Below are 15,474 nucleotides of genomic sequence, written 5' to 3'. Positions count from 1 at the left end.
TTAAGGGCAAATCATTCATTTATTGTTTAAAGATTGCAAGACAACATCTGGATTTCTGTAGCACAATTTACATGTTTTACTTTTTTGATAAAGCATAGTATAATAGAAAAAAACAATTAGTTTCCAGTAATACCTATATCTCTATTCAGAATTAAGTCTTCCACAGACATGTTACCTGGAAACAAAAGCCTGTTACAATAAGCAAAGCTTCAACCAGAGCGGCTACTTTTCGTGCCAGGAAAAAGTTCATCCCTATAGGAGGAATGATGTGCTATATAAAATGGCTGTAAGGTTACAGCCTTGAGGGCATTGCAAGTATATTATCCTATTCCACATTAAGTAGTTTGGTGAATTTCAAACATCAGTTTATCTGCAACCATGCTGGCAACCTTTAACTGACATTTCAATCAGGTAAAAAATAAATTAAGAAATTCCTAAACTGATGTTTCTTGATTTACATTGTTAAAAGGTATACAGTTCATTAACATGTAATTCTGGCTAAGAATTGCATTTGAGATTCCTTGCTCAGATTTTGGTAACAGTAAGAATCTTTCAGAAATTCAAGTTCTTATTAATCAATAATTCGTCAGCTAGGATACATTCAGACATCAGCTGCAACTACAGAATAGGTGCACTGTCTCAGTGCTTTGGAAAGACATTATAATCTAGAACACTACTAGCAGACAAAAATTATCTGTTACTGGATAGCATAAGTGCAATACAGCAAGACAAAACATATTCATATGTTGGCTTGTTTAAGCCTCAAGCCCTCGATCCTTTGTTGAGATTCAATAATTTTATTCCTATGGTTTTTAAGAACTCAAGCTCCAGGAGGGCTAAAGTCTCATTTGTACTCCAAACCAAGTAGCGGTACAGTTCGCTACTACTGAGGCTGAATCCATACAGACTTCAAGACCAAGTCCAGAAGACAGTATATAATACCCTAGAAGGTCTGAAAAATAATTACTCATATACATAGCTGGTCCTTCAGAGCTTTTTACCTATGTTTTTTGATGAAAATTATTTAATGTATTGGAGATAACTGTGATTTACGGATCAAATATTTGAATACTTATACTTACCTGGGATTTCATTTCTGCTGAAAGAAATAGGAAGAACAGGACTCACTTAAAAAAAAACAAACTTTAGAAAGGAAGGTAAAAATCTTATCACACACTATCAGTTTTGGAAGCAGCATAGAGGGGCAGTCGAAGGTAAAACACTGGTGAAATACGTCAAAACTAGGCCCAAAAAATCTATATTAGTATCATCAATGACAGTACCACAACTGTGCCCTTTATAATTAATAATCACTCCTTAAGAATTTTCATTTGGCACCAGATGATGTGTTTAAGAGAAACACTCTGGGATGTTTTGAATCAGACTTGGTTTTGTTAGCTGAGTTACAGGAGAAATTTTAAAGTGGGGGGAGGGGAAGGGAAGGAAATGGACCAGAAGAAAACGGAGTCATCACCTAAGCCAACAAAGCACTGATAGCTCCAAACATTAGGTCAGACACTAAAACGACTGATATAGGCTCAAGTGGTTTATAAAACCTATAAAAAGACTACACCAGCAAAGTCCCCATGAATCTGTAGAGTTCAGGAACTAAAACAAGGAACATTTTAGCTTAAAACCTCATCTCAAGAGAATCGTATACACTTCACATGAATAAAAATACCTGAAACCAAACATTTTTAAAAGCTCCAATACCCAAAATATAAAGAAAAAAATTAAATTCAGAAGACTCAATCAATCCATGGAATCACAAAATGGCTGGACAATCTATATCTCCCCTCCACACTAACCATCCCATGGAAGACCAAGGGAGATCAGACCTTCCAGACCTATGCACCACCTGGTTGCTGCCAAATTCTATGGAGATTCCTCATGGAACAGCAGTTTCCCATCTCGTATGTCTCTCCCTATCATGCAGGAAGCAAGTCTGACTGTGCTATTCTATTATCATTATTTGTCACCCATCTGCAACATGATACTGTACAGATAAGTAAAAAGTACGTTATCTAGTTCCCTTTCCCCCAGAAGGTTGAGGCTCAGGTATAGGGGTAATTCTCCTGTGCATACAGTCTTTATTTAGGCTGACTCAGTGACTTCAACAGGCTTAATCATGTGATCAGGTTTGTTGCCAGCTGCATAATGCTCCCACATCTGTAGATAAAGCCGCTCTAGTTCCATTGTGTACTGTTTGGTGTTGAACAGAGGGCTAGATATTCTCTGCTTCCAGACTTTGCCACGAATTTTCTTCAGGCTGGGTAATAAAAAAAAAACAAAAAAAAAAAACAGCCAAGTTTACAGATCAGAGCAGAAAGTCAGAACTAGTCCCCATAAATACCTCGTAACTTTTGTGGTAAAATACATGAACAAACTTCACACTATTTTCTCTTCTGATTGGCCCCCTTCCTTCAATGCTAAAAAAGGGAAAGGTCACAGCTAAGGTAATGCTAACACTTATAATCGAGTTCACCTCCACGTTCTCTGAAAAATTTTAGTTCTTTCCTCAACAAGTATATCCAAGAGATACCATGCTTTCTCCACTTCATCTCATTTCTACCCTTAAACTAAAAATAAGAATTGGCAATGATACGTCTATTCCTATGTACTACTGGTTGGTATGTAAACTGCTTATCCTTTTGGTAAGTGATTTAGCAATGTGTATATTAATAATCTTAAATATTCATAACCCACTGACCTATCGATAACACTTTTAAATCTATTCAAAAGAAATAATCAGAGATGCAGACACATCTGGCCATGGAAAGATGTTCATCAAAGCATCATTTACAATAGCTGAGGCACAAACATAAGATGAAATATTCAATTTATGAACATTTTAATGAAATAGGAAAACACTAAAGGGGAAAAGAAATGCGATATGTCTACTGAGAAAATTTTCCACTTGTACATGAACTGAGTTGTTTATTTAGATATTAAAAAAAAGTGTTCCTAATATCATCAAGACTATGGTTCTGTTCAGAAACAGGGGAAAAAAGCAATCAATTATTCTGGAAACAGGGGGGAGAAGATTTCTCTATCTAGTCTCCCCTTCTGAATATATCATTTGTCATGAGATTATTCTTATATGGAGAAAATTACTACTTTAGAACCAGAAGCTGTAACACTCCTGTGCATTTTTAAAAGCAATTAATAAAAAAGTTGTTTTAATGTTTATTGTGACAGAACTAGTAAAATGGCTATGCATATCTATTGGCTTCAACCCAAACATGACCATATTAATGCTCTCTTCCAAATAAAAATACTTTGGTGCTCTTTTTTTTTTTTTGTGAGGAAGATCAGCCCTGAGCTAACATCCATGCCAATCCTCCTCTTTTGGCTGAGGAAGACTGGCCCTGGGCCAACATCTGTGCCCTCTTCCTCCACTTTATATGGGACACTGCCACAGCATGGCCTGACAAGCGGTGCATCAGTGCACGCCCAGGATCCAAACCCGGGTCGCCAGCAGCAGAGCACGCACACCTAACCACTACGCCACGAGGCCGGCCCCAGCTCCATTTTTTTTTAAGTTCTGTATATCAATAGGAAAATGGTTAAACTGTGGTATATCCATACAGTAAAATACTACTCAACAATAAAAAGGAATGAACTACTGATACAAGCCAATAACATGGATCAATCTCAAAACATTACGCTAAGTGAAAGAAGCCTTTACTATATGGTTCCATTTGTATAAGTTTCTAGAAAGGCAAAACTAATTTATGGTGGGGAAAAAAAAATCAGAACAGTGGTCGTCTCTGAGGGTTGGTGAGGAGGATCAGCTGAGAAAGGGCATGAAGGAACTTTCTGGAGTGATGGTAATGTTCTGTATCTTGTTAGGGGTTTGAGTTATAAAAGTACTTCTCAAAACTCACATAAGATTTGTGTATTCTCCTGAACATAAATTCTGCCTCAAAAGAAAAAAGAAATAAATATTAAACTGTAGTTAATGATGTCCATTCTGAAGTATTTAGGGTGAAGAGTACTGATGTCTGCAATTTACTTCAAAATGTATCAAGTAAGATGGATTGCTAGATGGATAGATGAATAAATAGATGGACAGTTACGTGATAAAGCAAGGAGAGTAAAATGTTAGTGGTAGTACCTAGGTGGTAGTTACACAAGTGTTTATTACAAAATTAAAAATTTTCATAACAAAATGTTGGGGGAAAGTAGTGTATAAAATCAACTAAATTCCAAAAAGTAAAAAAAAAAAAAATACACTAAATTATTTGCTGTAGTTATCCCTGGGATGATGGACATGAATCTTAATTTTTTTAATGCCTGGGCTCAAAATTTTCACTCATTTTTCTTAGATACATATGATGCTCAATGGAGAAAATTTTGAAAATAACAAATAAATGCTTAGAATCTGCTGAATGCTTACTATGTACCAAGAACTGTCATAGTGCTTTACATGGAACATCTTTTTTTAATCCTTACAACATCTCTGCAAGGTAGGTACTATCATTCATCCCCATTCTGCAGATGGAAAACCCAAGGCACATAGAGACTAACTTGCCCAAAGTCACAAAGCTTGTAAGTGGGAGATCCTAGATTCAAACCCAGGCAATCTGACTCAAATAGGGTGCTTCTTTAAACTTCCATATAATATGCTACTTCTCAGAAAAACACAAAGAAAAAAAACCACCCATAATACCCAAAGGAAAAACCGCATTTAAGAGATAAACACAATTTCCTTGTATGGATAAAGCATCATTTATATAAGCATCACCCCTCTAACTCCCACCCATTTTGGGGCATTTACGTTATGTGTTTTAATGGGTATACCTCAATGTTATTTTAATTTACATTTCTACTACAGAGGTTGAAACTTCTTGTTAACCATTTGTAATTCTACTTCAGTGAGTTGTCTGGCTATTTCCTTGTTTACTTTCCTATTAAGGGATTTAAAATGTAACTTTTTTCAGTCTTTATACTTCTTAAGTATAGCCTGGCTATTAATATTTGACATAAGAAACAAAGATTTTTTTTTTCCTCTTTTTTGCCATTTAATTTTGTTGGTTTACTTTTATTTAGCCACTTACTCTTTACATAGTAAAACCTATTGATCACTTCATTTATGAAAGTTTAGAAAGTTCTTCTCCTATCCAGAGATCATACAACTAATTGACCTATTTTATATTACTCTTATTTTATGATTTCATAACACCTATATTGTCTCTAAATTTTCCTTATTTCCTTCACTTTACCATATACAGTCAACCCACAGATATGGAGGGCTGACTAAGGAACCTGAGCATCCACTGATTTTGGTATCCACTGGGGGGGCCTGGAACTAACCCCTCACAGATACCGAGGGACAACTGTAATTTGTTCACAGAAAAGTTTACTTACTATTCTAGATCAGTTCCCAGTTTCACAGCTATGTCTTCATATTCTTGTCTATTTTTAGCAATAAGCTCAAGACAGCCTAAACAAGTGAGCTGGGAAGCCGCAACTCGAGAAGCAAGAGTCTCTCCTGTAACAACAAAGATAATAATTGCACATCTGAGAATGCAAATAGCACACAGTTATTAATGTTATTTATGTTAAGTATCCACACAATGCAGATGAGGAGAATGGAGCCAAGTGCTCAGACCTGAACAAGTCTCATTTTCTATCATCTTGCCCTACATGTTGCTTCCAGTCTACACAATTTCTCCTTGGAGGAGTGGGGGTCTCTCTCTCAAAGGAGATTTTAAAAAGAACAAGGAAGATTCCAATGATTTATCAGTAACTCACCTGGCATAGTCACCATAGGTGTCCCTGCCCAGAGGACATCCATCCCCGTGGTGTGCCCATTACAGAGGGGTGTGTCTAGGCAGACATCAGCCAGCTGGCCTCTCCTGACATGTTCCTCTTTAGGAGCAACAGGTGAAAAAATGATACGGTTCTGGGGAAGGCCCATGTTTTGTGCATACTGTTGAATATTAGGCTCTCCTACTGCTGGAAAACGCAACAGCCACAGCACACTATTGGGAACACGCTTCAGAATCTAAAATAGAGAAAATAAGAATTATTAATAGCAGCTCTGCCCTTCTCAAGAAAGGCTCCCATACATCTCTAATAATTCTACCACACTTTATTCTTTTCCACCAGATAGCAGCCTACTGTGAACTTAAGTCTTTTCTTCACATAGATGAATTAGATCAACTGAATTATAGGTTCCTGTTCTGCATAGCTGTCCCCAACGTGAATTCAAAGAAAGAGGAGACTGATGTAAGAAGACACAACACAAGTTACTAATTGGCAAAATCTGAGGCAGCTATGTCCTATGGCAATTGATACCGGCAGTAGTTTTTGTCGATGAGAGAGGAATTTTCCATTTCAAATTTTAAATCCCCTACCATGACACAACAAAGTTAGCTCAGACTTGCCTAACTTTATTTGCCTAATCTAGATCAGGTGTCAGCAGACGTCTGTAAAGGACCAGACAGCAAATATTTTTGGCTTTGCGGCCAGATGGACTCTGTCATAACTGCTCAATTCTGACCTTGTCACTGGAAAGTAGCCATAGACAATACGTAAACAAGTAGGCGTGGCTGTGTCAATAAGATTTTATTTACAAAAACAGGAAATGGGCTGGATTTGGTCCACAGGCCATAGTTTTGCCAACCCCTGATTTAGATCTACATCTACCCAATGTACCACACAAGTTCAGCATCCCGTCTCTGAAAGACATGAGAACAGATGAATTTTGGAATTCAGAATATTTCAGATCTTAAAAAAGTAGTACTGTGCATATATGTTACATAACACCCTCAGTAGCAACTCCCTATAAACAAACACATTAGTATCTCTGCATTGAGATGAAGGAATATTCATACTAAATGGAATAAATAAAAGACCACAAATAGCCTAACATTAGTTCAGGTAGCTTTGCTGCCAAATAAATTTGCCACAAACTTATGAAAAAGCTTTTGGTTTTCAGATTTATTGAACACTGAGAAGTGCAGATTAAGGGATAGTAACCTGTACTCATCTGCTTCCTCTTCTCTTCCACCCTCCCCTCTCCTTAAAAAAAAAAACACAGATATTAATCAGAAAAAAAAAATCAACCAAAAACTATCTCCATTTTAGCTCTACGGAAATAAGAGCCAGTTACAGATGGCAAAATCTAGAAACTTCAGAAAGATCCTGCTTATGCAAACTTGTCTGATGAACTGACTGAGAGGTAATGGCATAAATCAATTCCTTATTGGTTATAACTCTACAATACTGCAAAAACGTTAAACATGGGTGGATGTACATGACAGCTTTTGCTATCAGTTTAGACCATGGGTTGGCAAACTACAGCCTGTGAGCCAGATCTGGCATATTGCCTGTTTTTGTAAATAAAATTTTATTGGAATACACTTGCCCTCATTCATCTATATAGTTATGGTGTTTTCCTGCTACAATGGCAGAGCTGAGTAGAGGTAACAGGGAGTACGGACTGCAAAACCAAAAATATTTACCGTCTGCCCCTTTAAGAAAAAGTTTGTTGATCCCTGGGGTTTTGAATACATAAATTAAATAGGTTCATAATTTGATATTTAGACACTGAAAGAAAAAATCAAAAATGGCTGAAAAATTTACAACTCTTTTGAAGATTAGAAATGAGCACATCTTACTGAGGCTGCCCTCCACCCTGAATGGCCTATATACAGAATCTTTACTGGTCTCTAGACATTAATAATGAATCTACACATACTCACATTCGCCCACATCTGCAAAGTAGAAGGGTCGATTTTATATAATTGATTAAAGTTACAGTACACAATGGCATCTTCTGGTAACCCATACTGAGAACGTGTGGTTACGATAATGGTACGGGGAACCTCCTCTCCAGTGGCAGCCTTATTGTTGATCTAGAATAAGAAAAAGAATACAATGATTATATTTAAAGTCAACATAGTACAATATTTTTTTAATCAATAAAGAATCCTTAAGATGCAAAATGGTATAACCATTAAAAGTCATGTCACTGAACTATAATAGGAGAAAATATTCATGACATATTAAATGAAAAAAATGAAAAAAAGTTACAGCATTTTCTTAATTTGGGGAGGACTGCACTATGAAACTTCTCACTCCAGCCAAAAAGTTCTCTTCAAAACCCTACTAATCCAACAGCAAGCTTTTGCTCACTCTTTTCTTCATGAATGAAATGTCCTTTTCCCCTCACACCCACCTTCAAGGCTAAACTTAAATTACTGTTCCAAATGATCTCTACTAAGACTGTCTCTCCCTCACATTTATCATCACTATTTCTGGGCATCTGTGTACACAATTATAGTCTTATCTTGCAATTCCCACACATTTGAGTACTGCCTTACATTGTTATGTAACTATTCCAGGTATCCACGGACATTGGGTACATATGGGCATTGTGTTCTACACTCAAAATTCTTTGTCCCTGGGCATTTCAAGAACTTTTTTTTTTTTCTTAAGTCAAGCATGTCTGCCCTATTGTTTCAAATGCCAGTTAACCAGAGGGGGAAAAAACATCACTGTCTTTTTAGCCCAATACACATTATGAGTGATTATAATTAATTATTTTACTTGAATAAGAGCTGGCCTGAAGAGCAAAGAGTTCATTTCGAGCACTTTCGGTATGAACTGTTATACCACTAAAACTGTTAACTCCTAAGAGGCCAGAGATCCTTGCCTTACAATCTCTTGACAGAGCTACATATTCACTTATAAGTATGCAATATATATTTATTGAGCACATACTACATCACTGTGGCTAAGACACGGGCCCTAAAGTAATTCAATTCAGTGGAGAATACAAACCCAGGGAACTATAATGTGTTGTGCTGGATGTAAAGATATATACCCCAAATATTACAGAAGCAGAGAAGACAGGTACCAATGAAGCAGGGAAAGAGAGGTTAGGGATAAAGACAGGAATGGATTCCTGGAGGAGCTGTCTGAACTGAAAGTCTTAAAGATGAGCAAGATTTAACTAAGGAAAGCGTGAGTTACAGAAGCAAGAAACTGTATGATGCCTACAGAAAGTTCACCATTGATCAGAGTAAAGCACAGGCAGGGAATAACAAGATAGTAACACAGTAGACTCTCATTAAGTAACCTGCTGGCTAAATCCAGGAGACTTTTAAAAATCAGACAAACCTATATAAGATGCCAATTTCCACTGAACTCATTTCCTCATCTATAAACCAAGGATAATGACACTTACCTCCTAGGGTTATTATGAGATTTAAAGGAGATAAATGCATACTTGTTGGTACATATTATGCTCTATTATTCTCTTCTCACCTGGGTAGTTGCCAGTCCATTGCTAATACTGAATCCATTAATTGTTATCTGAATTTGTCCTCTGTTAATCATTTCAATAACTGCTTCTGCAATAGTATTCATAGGAATGACAGGCATATTAAGAGCTGTATTACTGCTATCTGCATTGTCTCCTCCATCAGGACATTTCATCTTTAAAAAAATGACACAAAACCCATCATTAGGAAGATCTCCAATGCACATAACTTTATTTCAACGACAATGTTGACCAGGTTCTGACCTTGACAATTTTCACGTCTGGTAGACTATCAAGAAATGCTTTGAGGTCGATGCCATTCAGAACAATCCGATTGTCATAAATGTGCCCATTGGACTTGAAATCGATGACTGCTTTTTTCTAATGCAAAAAAAGTTTCAGACATGTCTTTTAGGATGCACAGGGATAATAAGGAAATAAATGACTACAGTTCTTTACAATTCCCCCATAGCACTGTTTTTCTACCTACCTTCAGGTGAGGGAACATATTAGCATGATCACCAATAAAGAAAGTATGGGGCATATAAGCCAGTTTCTCAGAATACTGCTCAGCAACTTCAGCTGGTGAAGTTTCCTGATCAGTGATGATATAATCCATGAAAAGCGCACCACTAGTCCCAGGGTATCCCAGCCACATTGCCTAAAAGAAAAAAAAAGTCAGACCAAAAACTAAGAACTTTCATCAAAAGGGTCCAAAATTAAATAAGTAAACAAACAAACAAGGAGGGTTGACTTCTTTAGCCAAGAGCAATCAAGTAGTATTTTAGACTAACCATGTCTCCATATACATGTACCTGTGGGCACTGTGTTCTACACTCAAAATTCTTTGCCCCTGTACATTTCAAGTATTACATTTTTTTTTTAAGTCAGGCATGTCTGCCCTATTGTTTCAAATGCCAGGTAACCAAAGGGAAAAAAACACATCACTGTCTTTTTAGCCCAATACACATTATAAGCAATTATTAATTCCTTTACCTGAATAGGAGCCGGCCTGAGAGCAAAGAGTTCATTTCGAGCACCCTTGGTATAACCATTCATATTTACAAGGATGTGTATACCATCCTGATGGATGCGATCAGCTGCTTTTCCATTGCATGGAATCTATGGAATAAAAAAAATAAGATCTCAGTATGTAGACTCTCAGGCTAATTCAATTAGTTTTAATGGCATTAAACAGAATTCAAATTCCCAGATGCAAAAGTGATAAGAACACAAATTACATTAATGCAAGGTAAAAATATGGTTAAGTGCCACTGAAATGGGCCCAAAGCATTAGAGAAACAGAATACAGAGGAAGGAGAGTTTACTTCTAGATTAAATGCATGAATAACAAGGCTTCATAGAGAAGCTGGTATTTGAAATGGGCCTTCAAAGATGGACAGGAGTTTAAGGGAGTTGGACAGAATGCAATCTTGGTAGAAAAGAGTATGAATAAAGAACCAGAGTAAAGTGCATGGTAGGTTTAAAAAATGGTGAGTAGATCACATCTATTTGGTATAGGGTATACATGAGGGCACATGGTGGGGAAAACAAGACTGGAAAACAAGATTGTGGTCAAACTTAGAAGGTGATGCTAAAGAGTTTAGACTCTAGTCAATAAGCAGAGAGTTCCTGAAAGTCTCAGAGGTGGAGGGCATTATGCTTCTTGGTCATAGAGTCCAACCCTACATCAAAAATGGTCAGGTATACTTCCGAAGCAACAGCTATATTGCAAAAGATGTTGGTACGTATTATTTGTTGAATGACAAGAATCTCACATCCTTCTGCTAGGACTTCAATGATTTGTATATGAATTACTAGATATACTATACACTGCATAACTCTATTAGTCACCGAAGTGGCCAATAGTCTATAAAGAAAAAACTCAAGTCTACACCCTCAGCAAATTAATTCCCCCACAGGTTTCAATCTTAATTTATCATAAAACTTATGCTCACAGAGGAAATAGCAATAGAACAAGTATAGAAATAAAGATAACCAAAGGCAAAGGCCCACGAAAATAGATGAACCATAGTCCACCTATTTTCTTTAAATGATCTCTTCTTCTTCCAAGCCACCATTTTGTTCAATTTATTCAGTTAATATTAACTATCTACTGTTGCAAGTGCTGGCTCAAACCCCAGAAAAGTTTTATGTGCAAGCACATATATACCGCATTTCTATTTCATTTCCAACCTCAGCAAAATCCATGCCAATTATAAATGTAAATGATCAAGGAAATAAGATCAAAGCTATTGCCCATATGTAGTTGCTGATGTTTAATACCTGTCACGAAAAATATAAGCTATATGCCAATAGTTTTATTCACTATTTGCTCAAAATAAAAAGTTAGAAGTGTAAGAATTTCACCTACCTGCGAAAGATCAATGAAATGATTGGCTTCTGCCATCACCTTCACTCGGAAGTTAGTGCCATCATCTGGGCTCAGGGCATAACAGAATACCTGAAAGGCAGCACACAGTATATTTAATAACCTTGGCTCAAATCTTTCCAAAAGACAGTTGGCTTAACATCTAATGGCGACAATAAAGCCACCATCATGGGTTTCTGTTTTTTATAAATAAACAGTGACTCTAGAGAAACACTAGTCTTACCTCAAATTTATCAGGATTGTGCATGCCTGGAATAGACTGCATAAGGTGAGAAGTAGGATGATTCCCAAAGTCAGAACTCACATATCCTACACGCAGTCGACCATCACTGAGCTTCAAGTCTTTTGGATGTTCATATGGTGGTTTATGAAGGACATTAATCTACCAATGGAATCCAAAGCTTATTAGTAAAGTTGAGTCTATACATACATTTTCATCTAGGAAAACTGAATAAAAACAATACCAAACCTGTACCTCACACCTGTTGGGAATGGTTTGCCCAGAATACTGTAATTCAGATAGCCAGTTCAATGCAACCTTAGCAGTCTATAATACGTTTCATATTTTGACCTGTTTCTGAGGCCTATGACACAGCTGAGCAAATCTAAAACTTGTACAAAGGAGGCAGTGTGGACAGAGCATGACAAACTCTGCATTTTAGAAAATTCCGTAAAGAAGCATTTTTAAAAATCAGAATTACACCCAGCACTCCAATCCATTCTGCTGAGCAAATTCTCACCTTTGATCAAGTAGTGCTCTAATTCTCAAAGGTGAGTATGAAATACCAAACACTTTGTTAAACATTACGGTTTTCAAATTAAAGGAAAACACCACTAGTCTATTGTTAGTATTTCAGTTAAGGATTCCACCTTATGGGACGGAGGGGGTTATGATTGAGATAGGACACAACAGAAGGGGCTTCTGAGGTGGCTGATCAAGTTTCATTTCTCAACTTGGGTGGTATTCACCTTATGATAACTCATTAAGCCATACACTTGATTCGTGTAGTTTCCTGTGTTTTACTCTACAAAAAGATTAAAACAAAAGAATCGCACCTTATCCAAGCAGAGGTTCCCATGCCTCTCAGCAATAGCCTTTCTGAAGCCATGAGAAAGAGGATATAGCATACTATGATGAGGATGCACAGAAGGCAACCTATTCTTCTCTAACTGGTCAGCCACAATACTGACCAACTTCTTCATTCGCTCATCATAGTCTGTCCAATCACAGACAATCTGGAGGAGGCAAAAAGAAGTTATTATCCGAAAAACCCTATTCCAGGGATTTAACATTTTATGTGTCTTTGGCCTAAAGTAATGTCAAATAACCTATTAAAAAACACTGTCAGGGCCGGCCCGGTGGCGTAGCAGTTAAGTTCGCATTCTCCGCTTCGGCGGCCTGGGGTTCACAGGTTCGGATCCCGGGCGCAGACCGACGCACCGCTTGCCAAGCCATGCTATGGCGGCATCCCATATAAAGTAGAGGAAAATGGGCACGAATGTTAGCCCAGGCCCAATCTTCCTCAACAAAAAGAGGAGGACTGGCAACAGATGTTAGCTCAGGGCTAATCTTCCTCACCAAAAAGAAGAAAAAAAACACAACACTGTCTCCAGCCAGACTTGGATTAATACCGCACATAACAATTAAAAAGTGATTATAACACTGAGGGGAGCCAGCCCTCATGGTCTAATGGTTACAGTTCAGCGTGCTCCGCTTCAGTGGCCCGGGTTGGGTTCCCAGGCACGGAACCACACCACTCGCCTGTCAGTAACCACGCTGTGGCAGCGGCTCACATAGAAGAACCAGAAGAATTTACAACTATACACAACTGTGTACTAGGGCTTTGGGGGGGGGGGGGAGAAGAAAAAAGTGATGACAACACCGAAAGCCAATTACTAGCCTGTTATTCTTTACCTGCAGGCAATGAGCCAAGTTACAATAAGCATCAGGAAAATCAGGTTTAAGTTTCAGAGCAGTGCGGTAAGAAGCTATTGCTTCTGGAATATTCCCTGAATCCTGGAAATAAATAAAGTGGGATGGTCAAAAATTTTCCCAAAAATTAAACATTAGGTGCTAACATGCACACATTATAATAAACAGTAGTACCTTGTGAATGGAAGCCAGATTGCTGTGGGCATCTGCAAATGCAGGGTTAATCTGAATGGCACGAGTATAACACTGCAAGGCTCCCTGAACATCTTGCATCTCCTTTAGAGTGTTTCCCATGTTAGAGTAGGCATCAGCAAAAGTAGGACTAATTCTAAAGGAGAGGACAAAGGTTTTATTTATCTAGTACAAAATCCTTTAACCCCCTGTAATGTTAATTTAGTCTGTTGTTATTAAGTCATTTTAGCACATGCCAAATGTGCCAAACGCCAAATATTTAAAAACTTAAAAAGAAAAAAACAAGACTGAGAGTCTCTTACCGAATAGCCTCCTTATAATGCATCAGAGCTTCCTGCAGTTTTCCCTGCTGCTGCAGTACACTTGCTAAATTTGAATGGGCAGCAGCAAACTCTGGGAAGACCTACAAAGAGTCAAATGAAAACTGAGGTTTAAAAAAAACCTACTACACAGCAGTAATAACTTACCACAACAACTTTGCTCAAGTACCTTTATATTCCTACACTTCTCTCCACATACTCCAAGTCTATTCATTCTTCAAAGCCGAGTAGCTCCAATTCAACCTCTTCCTTTATTTTGTACCTCTCCTTGTTTCAAAACATAATGAGGTAGACCTCTCCTCATCTTAGTTTATGCGATTACGCCAGCATCTCTCTTTTGAAATATTTTAAACGCCTACCACACCCACCAACCACTATTACAGCTATCAGGCACTGAAATTATACTTATTGGTCTTATTGGTAACTTCTCTTAAACTGTAGCTTACTTTTAATTTTTGTTGTGCAGATCTTATCTACCCATAAAATAACAAACTCAATGGAGGGATTTTCTTGAACATCACACAGGACCTCACTCATACCTTAGGTACTCAATCAGGTTCAATGAATAATTCAACCATTATCTATTTTTACAAAAGAGGTGGATGACACGGCAAACTTAACAGCCTTCTCTCTACTATCACATAGACAAAATACCCAGCCACACCACCCTCAACATACTTCTAATGCTTTACGATACAAGCGGACCGCCTCTTCAATGTTTCCCTGTTCTCGTTTGATATTGGCAAGGTTATTCAGAGAGTCTGCATGTGTGGGACATAGCCGGAGAGCTGTATTATAACAATCTTCTGCTTCGGCAACCTAGAAAACAAAAGAAACTATTCAAAACCTATACAGAGGAATCACAGAGCCACCAATGATATTATTCTAACAATTGCTTAGTTAAGCCTAATGGCTGCTGTTAAAGAGAAAACCAAAAGGCCAAAATGGCATCACTTGTGCTAAAGCCCATAATACCAAACCTAGATTAATACCTAACCTAATTGCAATTTCAACCTCTCCCAGATATGTAAATCTTAATCAACCAGTTTGGAATTTTCTGGTCAGCACCAATATGGCAATCTGTCACTTAGGCCCTCTCCACCACTCAGAGGAAGAGGCAATCTACATGATAAAACCCTCGCCTTCTCTTCCCTCTAAAAAAGATGTCCTGGCCTAAAAATAACCTTTTCTTTTCTTTTGCTAATAGCTCCACAGCCCCACCCTTCTTCCTGTAAAAACCTTCCATTTTATACAACACCTTGGAATCTCCTTCTACTGGCTAGATAGGATGCTGCCCGATTCATAAATCGTTTAATAAAGCCAAATAGATCCTCAAATTTACTCAGTTGAATTTTGTTGTTTA

The 15,474-nt window shown here is 37.6% G+C and overlaps 1 protein-coding gene across 4 annotated transcripts in view; it reads right to left on the bottom strand.

The window, feature by feature from the left end:
• The window catches only part of OGT (O-linked N-acetylglucosamine (GlcNAc) transferase), a 32,917-nt gene continuing 17,443 nt past the window's right edge, over positions 1 to 15,474 (bottom strand). For all 4 annotated transcript variants that reach the window (XM_058536167.1, XM_058536168.1, XM_058536166.1 and 1 more), the window contains 15 exons: positions 14,790 to 14,930; positions 14,094 to 14,194; positions 13,774 to 13,927; positions 13,582 to 13,683; positions 12,723 to 12,902; positions 11,890 to 12,048; positions 11,649 to 11,738; positions 10,271 to 10,396; positions 9,765 to 9,935; positions 9,539 to 9,655; positions 9,280 to 9,450; positions 7,713 to 7,865; positions 5,758 to 6,010; positions 5,371 to 5,494; positions 1 to 2,269 (listed from right to left, as the gene is read on the bottom strand). In XM_058536167.1, the coding sequence (XP_058392150.1) occupies positions 2,095 to 2,269; positions 5,371 to 5,494; positions 5,758 to 6,010; positions 7,713 to 7,865; positions 9,280 to 9,450; positions 9,539 to 9,655; positions 9,765 to 9,935; positions 10,271 to 10,396; positions 11,649 to 11,738; positions 11,890 to 12,048; positions 12,723 to 12,902; positions 13,582 to 13,683; positions 13,774 to 13,927; positions 14,094 to 14,194; positions 14,790 to 14,930 (2,217 nt within the window). In that variant the 3' untranslated portion in view covers positions 1 to 2,094. The remainder of the gene's footprint in view (positions 2,270 to 5,370; positions 5,495 to 5,757; positions 6,011 to 7,712; positions 7,866 to 9,279; positions 9,451 to 9,538; positions 9,656 to 9,764; positions 9,936 to 10,270; positions 10,397 to 11,648; positions 11,739 to 11,889; positions 12,049 to 12,722; positions 12,903 to 13,581; positions 13,684 to 13,773; positions 13,928 to 14,093; positions 14,195 to 14,789; positions 14,931 to 15,474) is intronic.

Source organism: Diceros bicornis, chromosome X, assembly GCF_020826845.1.
Source record: "Diceros bicornis minor isolate mBicDic1 chromosome X, mDicBic1.mat.cur, whole genome shotgun sequence".
In the NCBI taxonomy this organism is placed as follows: domain Eukaryota; kingdom Metazoa; phylum Chordata; class Mammalia; order Perissodactyla; family Rhinocerotidae; genus Diceros; species Diceros bicornis.
This window is presented reverse-complemented; position numbering and strand designations above follow the sequence as displayed.